The 19417-nt window shown below is 43.9% G+C and overlaps 1 protein-coding gene and 1 long non-coding RNA gene across 2 annotated transcripts in view; one reads left to right on the top strand and one right to left on the bottom strand.

Annotated features, from left to right (window-relative positions):
• Positions 1-19417, top strand: part of KSR2 (kinase suppressor of ras 2) — a 506187-nt gene that overhangs the window by 205123 nt on the left and 281647 nt on the right. The window contains exon 4 of the mRNA XM_063712264.1: positions 8857-9370. Within this exon, the coding sequence (XP_063568334.1) occupies positions 8857-9370 (514 nt within the window). The remainder of the gene's footprint in view (positions 1-8856; positions 9371-19417) is intronic.
• LOC129049246 (uncharacterized) lies at positions 4087-9474 on the bottom strand. Its single transcript, XR_008512181.1, has 4 exons — positions 9302-9474; positions 8806-8878; positions 7018-7101; positions 4087-4544 (listed from the first exon to the last, which is right to left on the bottom strand). It is a non-coding gene; the product is annotated as an uncharacterized LOC129049246 (long non-coding RNA).

Raw genomic sequence — 19417 nt, 5'->3', positions numbered from 1 at the left:
GCCTCAGTTTCCTCATCTGTAAGATAGAGTAAATTCCACCCACTTTGTTGGATGGTTCCGTGGGTCTATAACTTTTTATGTGTAAATTCAATAAATGTTGGCTATTTTTCCTCTTTTCTCTTCTAATATACAGTCACTCCACCTCTCTCTATCTCCACTGCCATAACTATCCCGGGTCCCCGTCATCTCCCATCCAGATGCTTCCAGGAGCCTCAGGCTGGGCTCCTGCTGCTGCCTGGGCCCTGTCCAGTCCTTTCTCCAGTCCTTTCTCCTCCAGACCAAGACTCTGAACCATGGTCAGAGACATGTTCAGAACCATGGTCAGAGACATGTTTCCATGATGCTCAGCTTCCCTACACACAGGAGCCCTGTTGAGCCGCAAGGACGGATGCCCACACAGCCTGTGCACCAGGGTTTCTGGGACAGCTTTAATCACACATGGACAGGAGTGGCAGTTATATAGTCCCCACTCACCATTGTCCTTTGCACCCTGGGCCAGCACACTGGGCTCCAGGAGGACTCCATGGATCCCATCCATTGGGCTGTGTGGCTTTTAAGCCATATGATCAAAGAAGCACCAGCCCCTCCCCTGGTATGATCAGGAGCTGGCATTCAGCAGCAATGTTGTGGGCAGATGCTTGGCCTCCAGCTCCAATCCACTTGTCTGCATTTGCCCATTGGGAGAGCCAGCCCTTCCTCAGCATGAGCAGGAGTTTGGGGCCCAAGCCTCAAGGATATAGTAATATCTGCCCCTACAGAAAGTTAGCTTCCTTCTCATTATCATTTATGATTAGGGGAGTTTCAGCTCCTCTCCTGGCATGACCATGGGACTAGGGTCTAAACCATGAAGCAGCTGTGTGATGTGGTGGACCAGAGCTTCCACCACGCTCATTACCAAGTTTGATTGCCACAAGCCCTCAGCTGCAGCAGGTCTCCAGGAGCTCTGGAGGAGACCACCTCCCTCTCTGGGAGGCCAGTGGCAAGGGGATCAGTCACACCGGCCCTTAGTTCTCGGCGTCCCCTTCCTCCTAGAAGAGCAAAACCCTGGGAAGTCCTCCCTTCACTTCTTCTCCAGCCTGGCTCGAATTTTTTTTTTTTTTTTTTTTTTTTTTGAGACGGAGTCTTGCTCTGTTGCCCAGGCTGGAGTGCAGTGGCGCGATCTCGGCTCACTGCAAGCTCTGCCTCCTGGGTTCACGCCATTCTCCTGCCTCAGCCTCCTGAGTAGCTGGGACTACACGCGTGGGTCACCACACCTGGCTAATTTTAGTATTTTTAGTAGAGACAGGGGTTCGCCATGTTGAGCTTCCGGCCTGAAGTGATCCGCCCACCTTGGCCTTCGAAGTGCTGGGATTACATTGTGAACCACTGCGCCCAGCCTCTTTAACTAGACTTCACAATCATCTTCTCCAGAGCCTCATTTCCTTTTTGTGTACCTGTTTGTCTCTCTCTCTTTTTTTTTTTTTTTTTTTTTTTCTGAGACAGGAGTCTCGCTCTGTCGCCCAGGCTGGAGTGCAGTGGCGCGATCTCGGCTCACTGCAACCTCCGCCTCCCGGGTTCCTGCCATTCTCCTGCCTCAGCCTCCAGCTCAGCCTCCCGAGTAGCTAGGACTACAGGCGCCCGCCACCACGCCCGGCTAATTTTCTTTCTTTCTTTTTTTTTTTTTTTTTTTGTATTTTTAGTAGAGATGGGGTTTCACCGTGTTAGCCCGGATGGTCTCAATCTCCTGACCTCGTGATCCACACGTCTCAGCCTCCCAAAGTGCTGGGATTACAGGCGTGAGCCACTGCACCCGGCCGAATTTTTTCCTCTCTCAAAATAACTCCAGCTTGGCTGGGCGCAGTGGCTCATGCCTGTAATTCCAGTACTTTGGGAGGTTGAGGCTGGTGGATCACTTGAGGCCACTGTAGTCCCAGCTACTCGGGAGGCTGAGGCAGGAGAATCGCTTGAACCCCAGGAGGTGGAGGTTGCAGTGAGCCAAGATCGTGCCACTGCACTCCAACTTGGGCGACAAGGCAAGACTCTGTCTCACCACCCCGCCCTGCCCTGCCTCGCCCCGCCTCGCCCCACCCCAAAAAATAGCTCTAGCCATACTGAACGACTGGCAGTTCTCCAAAATCCCACGTCCCTCGTTTCCTGACCTTTGACCCTGCTGTTCTCTCTCTTACCATCCTTCCGCTATCACCCACCTCACTGCCACCTTTCCTAAGAACTCTTGTTCACCTTCAAGTTCTAGGCTTAGGTGCCACCTCCTCCAGGCTGCCTTCTCCTACCCACCCCCACCTCCTGGCCAGTGGGGTTCCACTCTTCTGTGCCCCGTATGCTCCTGCACTTTTTCTGACTTAGGATTCTGTGTTTGGTATTGTGAGTACTTATTGATTCATTTTATGTAGGGGAAATTCACATAACATAAAATTAATCATTTCAAAGTAAACCAGGATGTGACATTTAGTTCATTCACAAGATTGTGCAACCATCACCTCTATTTAGTTCCAAACCTATTTCATCACCCCCTCAAAAACCCATGCCTGTTAACAGTCACTCCCCATTCCCCGCCTGCCCCAGCTCCTGGCAACCACAAATCTGCTCTCTTTCTCTATAGATTTGCCTCTTTGGGATTTTTCATATAAATGGAATCATATGATATATGACACTTTGTGTCTGACTTCTTTTACTTAGCATAGTGTTTTTCAAGGTTGATCCACATGAATCAGTACTTCTTCCCTTTTTATGGGTGAATAATATTCCATTATATGGACGTACCACATTTTGTTTATCCATTCCTTAGTTGATGGACACTTGGATTTTTTCCACCTTTTGGCAATTGTGAATAGTGCTGCTATGAGCATTTGTCTACAAGTATTTGAGTCCTTGCTTTCAATTATTTGGGGTCTGTACCTAGGATGGAACTGCAGTGAGAGTTTTTTGATTATTGATCATTTTCACTAGACTGAGAACATCTTGAGGACAGGGACTGGCATAGTGAATGCCTGGGGACAAAGGGGAAGAGTCACAAGGCACCCAGAATAGATGTTTTCACCCATCTTCAATCATCTGCCATTTGTTGGCATTGACGTGATGGCTCAGGCTCAGTCTGATGGTTTGTTCGCTTTATCTTATTAATTCAGTCCTCACTTCACTCTGATATCTGCTCAAATGTCCACTGTCACCTCCTCATCCTTTTCTGATTAAAATAGCCCCCAGCACTTTTTTTTGTCTCTGTCCCTCTAGAAGACTTACTATCACTACATATATGATAAATTTGTTCATCTACTTGTTTCTTCTGTTTCCCTACTAAGAATGTGAGCTCTGCAAAAACAGGTATTTTGTGTGTGTGTGTGTGTTTTATTTATTGTTCTATTCTGGTGTCCACAACGGTGCCTGGTACATAAAGGGTGTTCAAATATTTGTGAAATAAATACATTTAATTCTCACTGCACCCTCCAACAGAGCCATAATTATTCCCATTTTATGAGCCCCCAAACTGAAGCTCAGGGAGGTTAAGTAATTTGCCCAAGGTCACAGAGCTGGTCAGTGGTTTAACCAGAATTCTATTGGGTTCTTCTGGTTCCCAATCCCATATTCTTTCCATTTCATTCAGGATGGACAACAGCTTGTAATGACAATGCCAGAAGCACTACTTTGTGGCTTCATGGTGCAGTATTTGATTAACACAGCTTAGAAAATAGATTGACTTTCTTAAACAGGCTTTACTTAGGCTAACTTGACAATGAACTTGTATTCCCTGAGCAAATACATCAATCCAGAGCTTACTGTGCGATGGAGAAACTTGTCTTAACTTGATTCTCTGTTCTGTTCTGGCTCTTAGAGCTATTTAGCTTCAGCTAAATGTCACTTCCTCACTGTACAAAGGGTGAGAATAGTAAAGCTGTCAGAACCACTACACACTCTTTAAATAGCAGATGTTGACGTACTACCACAGTGTTGAGAATTACAGTGCCAGTAGCTAGCATTTATGGTGTACCTATTGTGCGCTGGGAGCTGTGCTAAGCGCATGGCTTGTATTTGTGCATTTGATCCTCATAGTAGTCCCTGAGTTTTATTAGGTTTTATTATTGTTTGTTAGTCCCCAAGTTTTATTAGGTTTTATTATTGTTCCATTGCACAGGTGACAAAGCTAAGACCCAGAGAGGTTAGATTAGTGCCTAAGGTCACACAGCCATAAGTGGTGGGGAGTCAGATTTGGAGCCCAAGTCATCTGACTCCAGCATTGACTCTCTTATTCACTGGGCTAATGTGTATATGTCAACATTTGAGAGTAGATACTGTAATGATGGTGACTTTGGTAGAGTGTTCTTCTGGCAAGCCTGGGAGGAGGCTCATTTTGAGAAATGAGCCTTTGTTTCAGTATCTTTTCCCGTTTGAATGATCTATGATGGCAAATGGAGGCCCCAGTTCTCTTTTACAGACAGCCTCATGCCCTGCTTGTTGAGGTGGCCGAAGTTTTGGGTTTGAATCTGGCTGCCACTTACCATCTCTCTTGTGATCTTAGGCACATCTTCATCTCTTTGCATCAGTTTCCTTACCTACAAAATGGAAATCAAAATGACCTTTGCACACAGAGTTACAAAAATTAAGTTAGATGTAAAACAGTCCCAATATAACAAGTGAAGAAAACAGTCAATGAACCATTAAATATGGTCTTATGGAATTTTTTTTTTTTTTAGAAAAAAAAAAATTCCACCCCAAAGCATCTGGAAGGCTCTACCATCAGATATTGATAGGGATGATGGCTAGGCTGTAGAACAGCATTGCCTTTTTTTCTTATCTCAATTTTCTAATTTTTCTATACTGAATATATAATAACAAAATGAGCTGTTTTAATTAAAAATGAGACAGTGAGTCAGTGTTCATGAAAGCACTTTGGAAACCATCAAATGCACTATAAATTAGCTCTTGTTACAGTCGTTATAGTAATTATTATTGCTATTGCTAGTCAGCTAGGAATTTCTTTCCGCCCCAAATCTCCTTCCTCGGCCCATCATGGAAGTGGCCACATGGTTACCTTTCTCTGGGTTCTGGTGGGTCTTCCTTCATTGACACCTGGCCGACTTCTCTCCATCTTTGCTGCCACTACCCAAGCCAGAGCCAGCATCATCTCTTGCAACTCCCTGAGATACCCCTTAATTGGGTTCTAGTTTTCCCTGCAGCAGCCTGAGTGATCTTTGAGAATTGAACATTCTATCCGTGCCTCTCCTGCCTCAAAACTCCCAATGGCTTCCTGTTGGACTTGGTATAAAAGCCAATCTGCACCTTAGCCCATAGGCCTGGCAGTCTGTTCTCACCTGTCCCTTCAGCCTCTCCTTGAGTGTCACCCCATTGTCATCACATGGTTGTGAACACCACCTTCATGCAGGCACCCAGGAAAGAGACCTAGGAAAGTGACTGCCCTAACTTAGATGGTTTTGAAGCCTGCACATTTGGTATTGTTGGATCTTTATGCATTTAGAGCTTTTAGCATGGAGGATGCAGAAAGGCTTTACATGGTTGCATGACAATCTGTATCTTTAGACCAAATTTGTATTTGCACTGTCAATATGGGAAATGAATGAAAAATGTGAATACACCATTAGATTTTTTTTTTTTTTGAGACAGAGTTTCACTCTTGTTGCCCAGGCTGGAGTGCAATGGTGTGATCTCAGCTCACTGCAAACTCTGCCTCCTGGGTTCAAGTAATTCTTATTGCCTCAGCCTCCCAAGTAGCTGGGATTGCAGGCACACGCCACCACGCCTAGCTAATTTTTTTGTATTTTTAGTAGAGATGGAGTTTCATCATGTTGGTCAGGCTGGTCTCGAACTCCTGACCTCAGGTGATCCACCTGCCTTGGCCTCCCAAAGTGCTGGGATTACAGGTGTGAGCCACCACACCTGGCCTATCATTGGATTTTTAAATTTCTCTCTCTCTGTCTTTTTAATTCAGTTTATACCAGGGATGAAAACCTCATAACAGTGGGGATTTAAAAAAAGTGTCTTTTCTTTCTAACAAGCTATTGGAAGACTTAAAAAAAAAAAAAAGTCCTTCCTACTTCTAGGCCTTAGCCCTTGTTGTTTCCCAGCCTGGTGTGCTGTGTCCTTGGCACTTGGTGTGACCATCCCCTTCCTGTCCTTCACATGCCAGCAGGAATGTCACTTCCTTAGGAGGCCTTCCCTGATCACCCTACTAAAGTAGGCCCCCCGTATTGTTGTATTTTATTTTTAATTTCTTAACAGAAATTTTTGATTGAGATAATTGTAGATTCACATGCAGGTGTAAGAAATAATACCGACATTCCTTGTACATTTTTCTTTCCAATGGTACATTTTGCAAAACTATAGTGCTACTATACTATACAATACAATATCACAGAATATTGATATGGTTACAATCCACCATCTTGTTCAGATTTCCCCAGCTTTATTTTCACTCGTGTGTGTGTGTGTGTGTGTATGTGTGCCTGTGCCTGTGTGTGTATTTAGTTCTATGTATTTTTCTTTTTAAGGCAGGGTCTCACTCTGTCATCCAGGCTGGAGTGCAATGGCATGAACATGGCTAAGTGCAGCCTCAACCTCCTGAGGCTCAAGCAATCCTCACACCTCAGACTCCCAAGTAGCTGAGACTACAGAGTGCACCACCATGTCTGGCTAATTATTTTACTTTCTGTGCAGACAAGGTTTTACTATGTCACCCAGCCTGGTCTTGAACTCCTGGGCTCAAGTGATCCTCCTGCTCCGGCCTCCCAAAGTGCTGAGGTTATAGGCAAGAGCCACCACCATGGGTCTAGTTCTTTTTTTTTTTTTTTTATTATTATACTTTAAGTTCTAGGGTACATGTGTACAACGTGCAGGTTTGATACATAGGTATGCATGTGCCATATTGGTTTGCCGCACCCATCAACTCATCATTTACATTAGGTATTTCTCCTAATGCTATCCCTCCCTCAGCCTTCCACTCCCCCAACAGGCCCCCGTGTGTGATGTCCCCCGCCCTGTGTCCACATGATCTCATTGTTCAATTCCCACCTGTGAGTGAGAACATGTGGTGTTTGGTATTTTGTCCTTGTGATAGTTTGCTGAGAATGATGGTTTCCAGCTTCATCCATGTCCCTGCAAAGGACATGAACTCATCCTTTTTTATGGCTGCATAGTATTCCATGGTGTCTGTGTGCACCATGGGCCTAGTTCTGTGTAATCTGATCACCTGTGTAGATTTGTATATCTACCACAGTCAAGATGCTGGAGAGTTCCAGCACTCCAGGGTTCCCTTGTATTGCTCTTCTATCCCCACATCCATTTTTCCCCTACCCCCTTTTCTGCCATCCCTAACGCCTGGCAACCATCAATCTATCCTCTCTTTCAAAAATGTTGTCATTTCAAAAATACTGTATAAGTGGAGTCATATAGTATGTAACCTTTGGGGATTGGCATTTTTTACCCAGCCTAATTCTCTGGCGATTCGCCCAGGTTTTTGTGTGCATTGGCACTTGATGCCTTCTCCTGGCCGAGCTGTGCAGCACATGGTTTGTATGTAGCACTGTGCGGTTAACCATTCTGTTGCCCATATTATTATTATTAGTTTTTCTTTTTGAGAGCGAGCCTGTAGCCCAGGCTGGAGTGCAGTGATGCAACCTTGGCTAACTGTAATCTCTGCCTCCTGGGTTGAAGCAATTCTCCTGTCTAGCCTCCCCAGTAGCTGGGATTACAGGTGCGTGCCCCTATGCCTGGCTAATTTTTTGCATTTTTAGTAGAGATGGAGTTTCACCATGTTGGCCAGGCTGGTCTTGAACTCCTGACCTCAAGTGATCTGCCCACCTCGGCCTCCCAATTGCTGGAACTACAAGTGTGAGCCTCTGTGCCCAGCTGCCCATATTCTTTTTATCACGTCATTCTGTTTATTTCCCTCCCAGCACCAATAACCATGTGAGATCCTTCAGTGAGCATGTTTTCTTGTCTATCATGGCTGCTTTGGCAGAATGTAAGTCCAGGGGACCAGGGTCTCGTCTGTGTTGCTTTTGTGTCTTTTCCAAGCAAAGGGCATAGTTGGCAATCACAGGATGTTTACTGGACAAATGCATGAATGAGAACATGGCGACGTAGATCTGGAAGAAGTATGCTGTGGCTGAGGAAGTGGTCAGGGAGGGACTAAGGATGAACTTGACTTCCTTGGAATTTGTGTATCTCACGTGAGGGTTAGGTATTAAAATTTCCATGTAAGGGAAAAGTTATCCTTTAAAGTCCTTTAAATCACTTTGTAACTGCCAGAACTGGGACCTTGGGAAGCTCAAAAGGTGAGAATTAACTTCTTTGCTTTTCTGAGCATTTGGGCTGTGGGGTCTTCCCAGCTATGGGGCAGTGGAAGACAAGGCTGTTGAATGGAGACTAGGGTAACAGGGTCAACAAAGGGATTTTATTGTCTTTTTGGAGGAGCCAAGTAGAGGTGGTTGCCTTTATGTAAATGTACTTATGATGTAATGTGGGTATGATGTAACATGCATTTGATAGAATGTCTATAAGAGGTAATGGGCATATGAAATAGCATGCATATGATGTAATGTGCATATAATGTGACATGCATATGATGTAATGTGCATATGATATGTGCATATGATAAAACATGCATACGATGTAACAGGTATATAGTGCAACATGCATATGATGTAATGGGCACATGGTGTAATGTGCATAAGATATAATTTGCATATGAGATAACATGCGTACAATGTAACAGGTATATAGTGTAACATGCACAAGATGTAATGGGCACGTGGTGTAATGTGTATATGATGTAATGATGTGTATGGTGTAACTCACCTGGCTTTCTCATGGCTTACGCATTGTCTCTGCTCTTCTGTTCCAACTCAGGAGGCAACCTTTCCAAACAAGACTGGACCATCCAGTGGCCCACCACAGAGACGGGGAAGGAGAACAATCCCGTGTGCCCCCCGGAGCCCACTCCGTGGATCCGCACCCATCTCTCCCAGAGCCCCAGGGTCCCGTCCAAGTGCGTCCAGCACTATTGTCACACTAGCCCCACTCCCGGGGCCCCTGTGTACACCCACGTGGACAGGCTTACCGTGGACGCCTACCCGGGCTTGTGCCCGCCCCCGCCACTGGAGTCGGGCCACCGTTCCCTGCCCCCATCGCCCAGGCAGCGGCACGCGGTCCGCACCCCGCCGCGCACCCCCAACATCGTCACCACCGTGACCCCGCCGGGCACGCCGCCCATGAGGAAGAAGAACAAGCTGAAGCCCCCGGGGACTCCACCGCCCTCCTCCCGAAAACTGATACACTTGATCCCGGGATTCACCGCGCTGCATCGGAGCAAATCCCACGAGTTCCAGCTGGGGCACCGCGTGGACGAGGCCCACACGCCCAAGTGAGTGCACTCGGTGGGTGCCCTGGGGCGGTCGAACCCCGGCCTGCGAGGGGCTGCCCCGTGGTCCCAGGAGCTGCCCAGGTCAGGGAAGCCGGGAACAGACTTGCGTTCCAGACTCTGGTTGAATGAAAAATGGCTTTTCACGGAGGGTTCTGAGCGAATGAATAGAACAGAATTTCCCAGAATTGGCCGTTTAAAAAATACGATTAATATCCTATGGCCTAGGGGCTAAATCTGATACCCGGCCTGATTTTGTAAATAAAAGGTATTGGAACACGCCCATGATCATTCCTTTATGTGTTGCCTATGGCTGCTTTTGTGTGACGATGGCAGAGTAAGAATGGCCCACAAAGCTGAAAATATTTACTGTCTGGCTTTTTACTGAAAACGTTTGCCAACCCCTGCAGAGTCTAGCCTAGTGCCGCTCCTAGAAATAGGATACGAGGCATATATTAACCTTCAACTTTCTAGTAGTCACATTAAAAAGAATGAAAAGGAACAAGTGATATTAATGATCATAATACATCATTCAACCCAATATATCAAAATTATAATATTTTAACAAAGAATCAATGTAAAATATCATTACTGAGATATTTTGCATTTTTAAAAATACAAAGTCTTTGAAATTGAATGTGTATTTTATATCCACAGCTCATCTCAGTTGAAGGTGGTAGGAAGCAGGACGCATTGGGGAAATTGACAGAGGACCCCTTTGGGGGAGAGAGCAGGTGTGTGATGTAGGGTGAGACTCGAGGATTAGGCAGGTTGCTGTGCTATTCACAGTAGCCAAAAATTAGAAACAACGTGTGTCCATCAGTAGACAAATGAGTAAACACAATGTGGTCCATCCATACAATGCAATATTATTCAGGCTTAAAAAGGAAGAAACTTCTTTTTTGTGAGACGGAGTCTAGCTCTGTTGCCCAGGCTGGAGCAGTGGTGGGATGTCGGCTCACTGCAACCTCTGCCTCCTAGGTTCAAGTGATTCTCCTGCCTCAGCTTCCCAAGTAGCTGGGACTACAGGCCTGCGCCACCATGCCTGGCTAATTTTTGGTATTTTTAGTAGAGACGGGGTTTTACCATGTTGGCCAGACTGGTCTCGAACTTCTGACCTCAAATGATCTGCCCACGTTGGCCTCCCAAAGTGCTGGGATTACAGGCATGAGCCACCATGCCCGACCTGGGAGAAACTTCTGATATATGCTACAACATGGGTGAACCTTGAAGACAGCACGCTAAGAGTAAAATATGCCGGACACATAACGACAAATACTGTATAATTCCACCAATATGAGATACCTAGAGTAGACAATTTATAGAGGCAGAAAGTAGAACAGTGGATCCCAAGGCTGAGGGGAGGGAGAATGGGGAGTTATTATTTATTGGATATAGACTTTGCATTTGGGATGATGAAAACATTCTGGAGATGGATGGTGGCGATGGTTGTACAATGCAAATGTAATTAGTACCACTGAACTGTACACTTCAAAATGGTTAAGATGGTAAATTTTATATTATGTATATTTTATCACCATAAAAAAAGGCAGGATTCTGTAAGCGAAGGGTTGGCACACTTTTTCTGTACAGGGGCAGATAGTGTATACTTTAGGCTTTGCAGACCATTCAGTCTCTGTTGTAGTTACTCAACTCTATCATGTAGTACAAAACCAGCACAGACAATAGGTAAACAAATGGGCATGGCAGTGTTCCAATAAAACTTTATTTATAAAAACAGGTACCTGGCCCAATTTGGCCCATGAACTGTGATTTATCAAGCCCTGTCTGAAGCCGTAGTGTAGAGAGTGATCTCTTTTCTGAAGCATTGGGAATGCCCTACAGTGATTGATGTGGAACATGTGATTTTACTACAGTCATATTTAAGCTGCTGTGTGAAACCTAGCTTGAAGACGTAGAATGCGTGTTTGAGACCTCTGAGGGTGAAGCAGAGGATAGATGCTTTTCTGATTGGAGTTGTGTTTGATTTGCATGGTTTTGTGAGAGCCACAGAGATTGGGGCCTGCTGAAACCTCAAGGTGAAGACGTGGGGTAAAGTTCCAGGAAGGCTGGGAGTGCAGGCTGCCAAGTTGGAAGGTGGAAGAGGCATTTGGGGTTTGCTTGCTACGGTGGCCCCACACTTTGTGCTTCTCCCAGTCCCTTTCCCAGGGTGCACCACCTAGTAAGGCGAAACTTGATCAGAAAGCCGACTCTCCAGACACATCATCTTTTAATCTGCAAGATGGAGGCCAAATGAGAGAGGCTGCCCTTTGGTTTTTAAATGCGATCCTTTCCCTAGACCCCTGAAGGATTTACTCTGCCTGGATAGGGTTGAATGGCCCACTTCTTCAAGGTCTTCCAAATTGACTTGGCCACCTTTAGTGCTTTTTGGAATTTGTATATCAGGACTCAGGTGGCGTTAAGCTTTGCCCTTCAGGTTTCTTCTGGCTGAGTTAGCAAGCTCATCACTTCCTTAAGGCTGGTAGTTCCTCGGCCCACCTTGGGGGATGCTGTGGTTCATGGCAAGGAAGCAGTAGAGGAGAGGAACAGAGTGGTCAGTTTGTTGATGTGGAAAATGTCGTGGGACCGCTTAGCCTGGGACCATGCCTCCAGGTTCACAGCGATATCAGGGCAGCAGGCCTGGGGGTGTTAAAAAAACTAAGACATAAACAACAGCAACCTGAATAATGTTGGCAGCAGGGGTCATGGGTACAGGTGAGTTCTGATCAGAATTTATAAAGGAGGCGTTAGTTGAGGTGAGTCCCAATTATTAGACTGATAACAACAGTCATCATTTACCTGGGTCTAAACTAGTCCTGATCCTGCCAGGAAGTAGCCTTTTGACCTTGGATTTAACCTCTCTGAATCTTAGCTTTCTCAGCTGTGGACCCAAGAGGTTAGAATACATTTGTGTTTTTAAATTTGTGGTCATGACCCATTCGTGGTTGATAGCATTATTTTAATGGCTTGTGACCAGCATTAAAAAAATGAAATAGACTAGCCTAGACTAGAGTATATTGGAACACATTGCATATGGTAAGCGTTTTAGTGTTGTTTTGTAAAACTTGTTTTCAGTAAGTACAGGCATACTTCAGAGATATTGTGAGTTTGGTTCCAGACCACCACGATAAAGATCCTAAAGTGAATGACACAAATTTTGGGTTTCCCAGTACATAGAATAGTTATGTTTTATACCATACTGTAGTCTATTAAGTGTATGATGGCATTATGTCTTAAAAAACAATGTACATACATTAATTTAGAAATACTTTAATGCTAAAAAACACTAATGATCATCTGAGCCTTCAGTGAGCCATACTCTTTGCTGGTGGAAGGTCTTGCTTCAATGTTGATGGCTGCCGACTGATCAAAGTGATGGTTGCTGAAAGTTGGGTTGACTGTGACAATTTCTTAAAATACGACAATGCAGTTTTCTACATAGATAGACTCTTCCTTTCACAAAAAAGTTCTCTGTAGCATGTGATGCCATTTGATAGCCTAGTAGAACTTCTTTCAAAATTAGAGTCAATCCTCTCAAACCCTGCCGCTGCTTTGTCAACTAAGTTTATGTAATATTCTAAAATGTTTCTTGTCAATTCAACAATGTTCAAGGCATCTTTACCTGGAGTAGATTCCATCTCAAGAAACCACTTTCCTTGCTCATCCATAAGAAGCAACTCCTTGTCTGTTTAAGTTTTATCATGAGATTGCAGCAATTCAATTATATCTTCAGGCTCCACTTTTAATTCTAGTTCTCTTGCTGTTTCCACCACGTCTGCAGTTACTTCCTCCATTGAAATCTTGAACCCCTCAAAGTCATCCATAAGGGTTGGAATCAACTTCTTCCAAACTCCTGTTAATGTTGATATTTTGACCTCCTTCCATGGATCACGAATGTTCTTAATGGCATCCAAAATGGTGACTCCTTTCCAGAAGATTCTTTTTTTTTTTTTTTTGAGATGGAGTCTCACTCTGTCACCCGGGCTAGAGTGCAATGGAGCAATCTCGGCTCACTGCAACCTCCACCTCCTGGGTTCTAGCAATTCTCCTGCCTCAGCCTCCTGAGTAGCTGGGATTACAGGTGCCCACCACCATGCCCGGCTAATTTTTGTATTTTTAGGAGAGATGGAGTTTCATCATGTTGGCCAGACTGGTCTTAAATTCCTGACCTCAGGTGATCCACCCACCTCAGCCTCCCAAAGTGTTGGGATTACAGGCATGAGCCACTGCACCCGGCCTCCAGAAGGTTTTTATTTTACTTTTCCCAGATCCGTCAGAGGAATCACTATCTATGGCAGCTATAGCCTTATAAAATGTAGTTCTTAAATAATAAGACTTGAAAGATAAAATACTCCTTAATCCATGGGCTGCAGAATGGATGTATTAGCAGGGATGAAAATCACATAATCTGTTTGTATATCTTCATTATAGGTTTTGGGTGAGCACATGCATTGTCGATGAGCAATAGTATTTTGAAAGGAATCTTGTTTTTCCTAAACAGTAGGTCTCAACAATGGGCTTAAAATATTCAGCAAACCATGCTGTTAACAAAAGTGCTATCATCCAGGCTTTGTTGTTCCATTTATAAAGTACGGGCAGAGTAGATTTAGCATAATTCTTAAGAGCCCTAGAATTTTTGGCATGATAAATGAGCATTGGCTTCAGCTTAAAAGTCACCAGCTGTGGTAGTCCTAACAAGAGAGTCAGCCTGTTCTTTGAAGCTTTGAAGCCTTGAAGCCAGGCATTGACTTCGTCTCTCTAGCTCTGAGAGTCCTAGATGGCATCTTTGAATATAAGACTGTTTCATTTACATTGAAAATCTGTCATTTAATGTAACCACTTTCATCAATGATCATAACTAGATCTAGGTAACTTGCTGCAGCTTCTCCATCAGCACTTCCTGCTTCACTGTACTTTTATGTTATGGAGACAACTTCTTTCCACAAACCTTATGAGCCAACCCCTACTGGTGTCTGCATTTTCTTCTGCAGCTTCTTCACCTCTCTCAGCCTTCATAGAATTGAAGAGAGTTAGGGCCCTGCTGTGGATTAGGCTTTGACTTAAGGGAATGTTGTGTCTGGCTTGATCTTCCATCCAGACCACTAAAACTTTCTCCATATCAGCAATAAGGCTGTTTTATTTTCCTATCATTCATGTGCTCACGGGAATAACACTTTTAGTTTCCTTAAGAAAAAGAACTTTTCCTTTGCCTTCACAACTTGACCATTTGGCATAAGAAGCCTAGCTTTCAGTTCATTTGGCTTTTGACGTATCTTCCTCACTAAGCGTAATCATTTTTAGCATATGATTTAAAGTGATAGATGTACAACTCTTCCTTTCACTGGAACACTTAGAGGCTATTGTTGGGTTATTAATCTGGCTAATTTCAATATTATTGTGTCTCAGAAAATAGGGAGGCCCAGGAAAAGGAGAGAGAGATGGGGAATAGCCTGTTAGTGGAACAGTCAGAACACGTACAACATTGATTGATTTATTTCACTATCATATGGGCACGGTTTGTGGCACCCCAAAACAATTACCATAGTGACATGAAAGATCACTGATCACAGATAACCATAACAGATATAATAATAATGAAAAAGTTGGAAATATTGCTAGAATGACCAAAATGTGACACAGAGGCATGAAGTGAGCTTGTGCTGTTGGAAATGTGGCAGCGAGAGGCTTGCTCAATGCACGGTTGCCACAAACCTTCAATTAGTAAAAAAATGTGATGTCTGCAAAGTGCAGTGGAGTGAAGTGCAATACAATAAGATATGCCTGTATGTCCTTTTCTTTTTCCCCCACTGGAGGCTCTTCCTACTCTGAACAGCTTTGATTCTAGAATAAACCCCATCAGGGAGTAGGTGAGAAGGTTTGAGAAGCCTTTGCCCTCTGTTCTGTGAAATGTAGCCAGAGATAGTTCCAGAGCTATTCGGTGCATTCTGGTTCCAGTTATCTCTCTTTCATGTCTGGTTTCTTCTCTCCTTCACCCCTGTAGTCCTGCTGGGAACCATCTCTGTGGCTACTAGTATTCAGTCTGCTTTTATTTCCTCTGAATGGAATGAATCTGAGTTTCAACAGTCACAGATCTTTGTGAACAGGTTCCAAAGCTTTCAAAACTGTTGGTTCCTGTGATTTTTCAAGCACGCAATACCAAAGGAGGTCTTAGGTTGGAGGAAGGCTAGGTAGGCTATTTTTATTTTTATTTTTTGAGATGGAGTCTTGCTCTGTTGCCTAGGCTGGAGTGCAATGGCGCAATCTCAGCTCACTGCAATCTCCGCCTCCCAAGTTCAAGTGATTCTCCTGCCTCAGCCTCCCAAGTAGCTGGGATTACAGGCACCCACCACCACCCCCGAGCTAATTTTTTTTTTTTTGAGATGGAGTCTCACTCTGTTGCCCAGGCTGGAGTGCAGTGGCACGATCTCAGCTCACTGCAACCTCTGCTTCCTGGGTACAAGCGATTCTCCTGCCTCAGCCTCCTGAGTAGCTGGGATTACAGGCACGTGCCATGACGCCTGGCTAATTTTTGTATTTTTAGTAGAGATGGGATTTCACCATGTTGAACAGGCTGGTCTTGAACTCCCGACCTCAGGTGATCTGCCTGCCTCAGCCTCCCAAAGTGCTGGGATTACAGATGTGAGCCACCATGCCCGGCCGAGGAAGGCTGTTTTTTAGGCCCTTTATCCTTGGTGCTCTCAGGCACACCCGTGATGGTGTTTATCAGATGATCTGTTTGGGTTTTCCTCGTGTCCCCAGTAGTATCTCATGTGCGTTTTCAGAATGAGCATGACAAGAAAACAAGAATATATTGACCATAGCATGTCTGTCATCTCCACTGGGAGATTTGCCATCTAGATGTGTTGGAATATGTTAGAACTGCTATGATCAGTCTAATCAAAGCCGTTTCCCCGGTTTTGTGTTCATTCTCAAAAAACTGTTTATTTTCTTCTTTTCCTTTCTTTTTAGTTTAGCATTTAAGTATGTGGTTTTATTCCTCTGGCATTCCTAACACACACACACACACACACACACACACACACACACACACACACGCTCTATACTTTCCCCGGTAAAAGTATTGATTGATTATTGTGGAAGTTGAAACAACTTTGGAAATGTGATGACATTTGGGAAGTATGTGCTGATGTTCTTGTTTTCTTTCTTTTTTTTTTTTTAACTTTCATTTTAAGGTCACGGGTACAAGTGCAGGTTTGTTACATAGGTAAACTTGTGTCCAGGGGGTTTGTTGTACAGATTATTTCATCACCCAGGTGCCTAGTAGCCATTAGTTATTTTTCCTGATCGTCTCCCTCCTCCCACCATGTACCCTCTGGAAGGCCCCAGTATGTGTTGTTCCCCTCTATGTGTCCATGTGTTCTCATCATTTAGGTCCCGCTTAAAAGTGAGAACATGCGGTATTTGGTTTTCTGTTCCTGTGTTAGTTTGCCAAGGATAGTGGCTTCCAGCTCCATCCCTGTTCCTGCAAAGGACATGATCTTGTTCTATTTTATGGCAGTGTAGTATTCCATAGTGTATATATACCACATATACTTATATACATAGATATACATAGAGCATGAATTCTCAATGGGGCTGAAATCACCTCTGAGGGGACAAAGATTGGTTATTGGGGGAAGACAGGAAAAATCGTGGATTTTTACAATAGTTTGTGCCTCTCCCTCACAAGGAGCCACCGTATGTAAACAGAGATACACCATATCTGTGCTTATGAAAATTTCACTGGAGGTGGGGGATGGAGATTAGGAACCACAAAATCTAAAAAGGTTCCCAAAGGAGCCATAATAGAAAACAGGTTGAGAAACACTGACGTAGATTATGGATTTAATCCTATAAATGCAGTTAGCCGTAGGCATGGGGAATTATCAAGAATCTCTCTGACATTCTTATCAGCCTTTGTTTTCCCTCTGGCTTTGTGGCCATACTTAGAAGGGTAAACAGGCACTGATTCTTTATAGTGAGCTGTTCAGAAAATTAAGAGGGAATGATCTCAGGGATTCTGGTTATCTTATCTTCATCCCAAGGATCCCACACCCACAGCCACGTTGTTGGGGGAAGAAAGATCCTAACAATTCTATGTGTGCAATGATTTGTATGTCTTCAGATTTTCTAATTTGTCTGCACATGATACAAATGGCTTGTTCCTTCTTTTCAGAAGATCTGAAAGGGTAAACTGCATTTCTGTAAACTGAATTACATTTTAAATGTGCAGGAGAAGCTCAGTATTAAAAAGGAATTCTATCACATATATATTTTTTCAAATCCTTGTTAAAGGTTATTTTTCAACTATAATTGTAATTACAGAAGTAATTTGCAGATATATCTTTATTTTGAAAATACAAGCAAAATAAAATGTAAGCAATAGATGGTAAAATTCTCCATTTCCCTTGTCACGGAGAACTACTATAACTGCTGTTAATACTTTGATATAAATCCTTGTGTGCATTTATTCATGTTTGTAGGTATATATGAAATATATCTAGTTCCCTTTCTTCATTATTGGAACCACACTATATGCTTTTATTAATGTGACTTGCCTTTATTAGTCCCGCACAAATACAAATATTCCATTTATGACCTTTTCACAGTTTACTTCCTTTGGAAATTCTTCTGTTTTCCCCAAAGCACATCTAGAGCATTCCTTGGTACGTCTCTGTGTTCAGACCTGTGTAGTTTGTGAGTGAACACATTTCACCTCCACCCTTATGGAACAGTATGTCAAAAACTTCAGCTGGCCTTTGAGCAGAGAGAACCAGACTGGATAAGAGCCACAGAACACGTGTTTCTTGTACCTTCACTCAAACCCCATTCTCTCTGTTCCAACTAATTCATATTTTGTGCTTGGCCTAGGCTATATCATTTGTTGTTTGCATGGAAACAGGCTTTGCCTAACAGATTCATTATGTAAATAAGATTTCAGGAGGTATATTTTTGTCTGTTTTAGAAAACTAGGTATAAGCACTTAAACTCATTAGCACACACCTACAAGTCATTGTGCTAATTATTACAAGGATCTCTAATATATTTATAAGGGCAAGAGAGGAATGACTAGTCTGTGGGTAATAGTATATTCATTAAAATAGGAAGACTTCTGCCATACTCATTTGGTAATTCCTTTTAGGCTAACTAAGCATTCAGACACGCTCAGCACCATACTGACTTAAGAGGATGCAGGCTACATTGGGCATCTCTTCTGTGGGTCCTCAGGGGCCATTCTTTTTTGCCCCCTACCTCCAAGTGGCAGTTTGGTACAAAGTGATGAGACCCACATTAAGCAGGTGTGGGAACTATCCTGTCTTACGGGACAATAGCTGTTGTAACAGCTCTATCTTCATGGCCGCCAGGGTGTCTGCAGGAGACATGCCCTGTTACAACAGTCATGCTACTTAAGGACTCCCAAAGCTGTAGATTCCTCATTAGATATTTCAGATTCATTCCATGAGCTCCCAGTCCAGATGCAGTCTACCAACAAGAGGCAATTGGATGAGCACTGTAGCCCACTAGCACAGTGATGTTTCCTCTTTATCAGGTGTTCAGCGGATCAGAGCTGGAAAGTTAACCCAGGGTTAATTCTCATGCAGAAGAGGAAAAGATTGTGTTAATCCTTTACATACAGTGTATTAGTCCATTCTCATGCTGCTAATGAAGACATACTCGAGACTGGGTAATTTATAAAGGAAAGAGGTTTAGTGGACTCACAATTTAGCATGGCTGGGGAAGCCTCAGGAAACTTACAATCATGGCAGAGGGGGAAGCAAACACATCCTTCTTCACATGGCGGCAGCAAGGAGAAGTGCAGAGCAAAGGTGGGGAAAAGCCCCTTATAAAACCATCTGCTCTCATGAGAACTCACTCACTATCATGAAAACAGGATGGGGGAGACCGCCCCCATGATTCAGTTATCTGCACCTGGTCCATCCCATGACATATGAGGATTATAAGAACTATAATTCAAGATGAGATTTGAGTGGGGACACAGCCAAACCATATCACGCAGCTTCACGTGTACTCTTATGTTCATTGCAGCAC

Source organism: Pongo abelii, chromosome 10 (assembly GCF_028885655.2).
Source record: "Pongo abelii isolate AG06213 chromosome 10, NHGRI_mPonAbe1-v2.0_pri, whole genome shotgun sequence".
NCBI lineage: Eukaryota > Metazoa > Chordata > Mammalia > Primates > Hominidae > Pongo > Pongo abelii.
The sequence above is the reverse complement of the archived record's forward strand: the minus strand, read 5'-3'. Positions and strand labels throughout refer to the sequence as shown.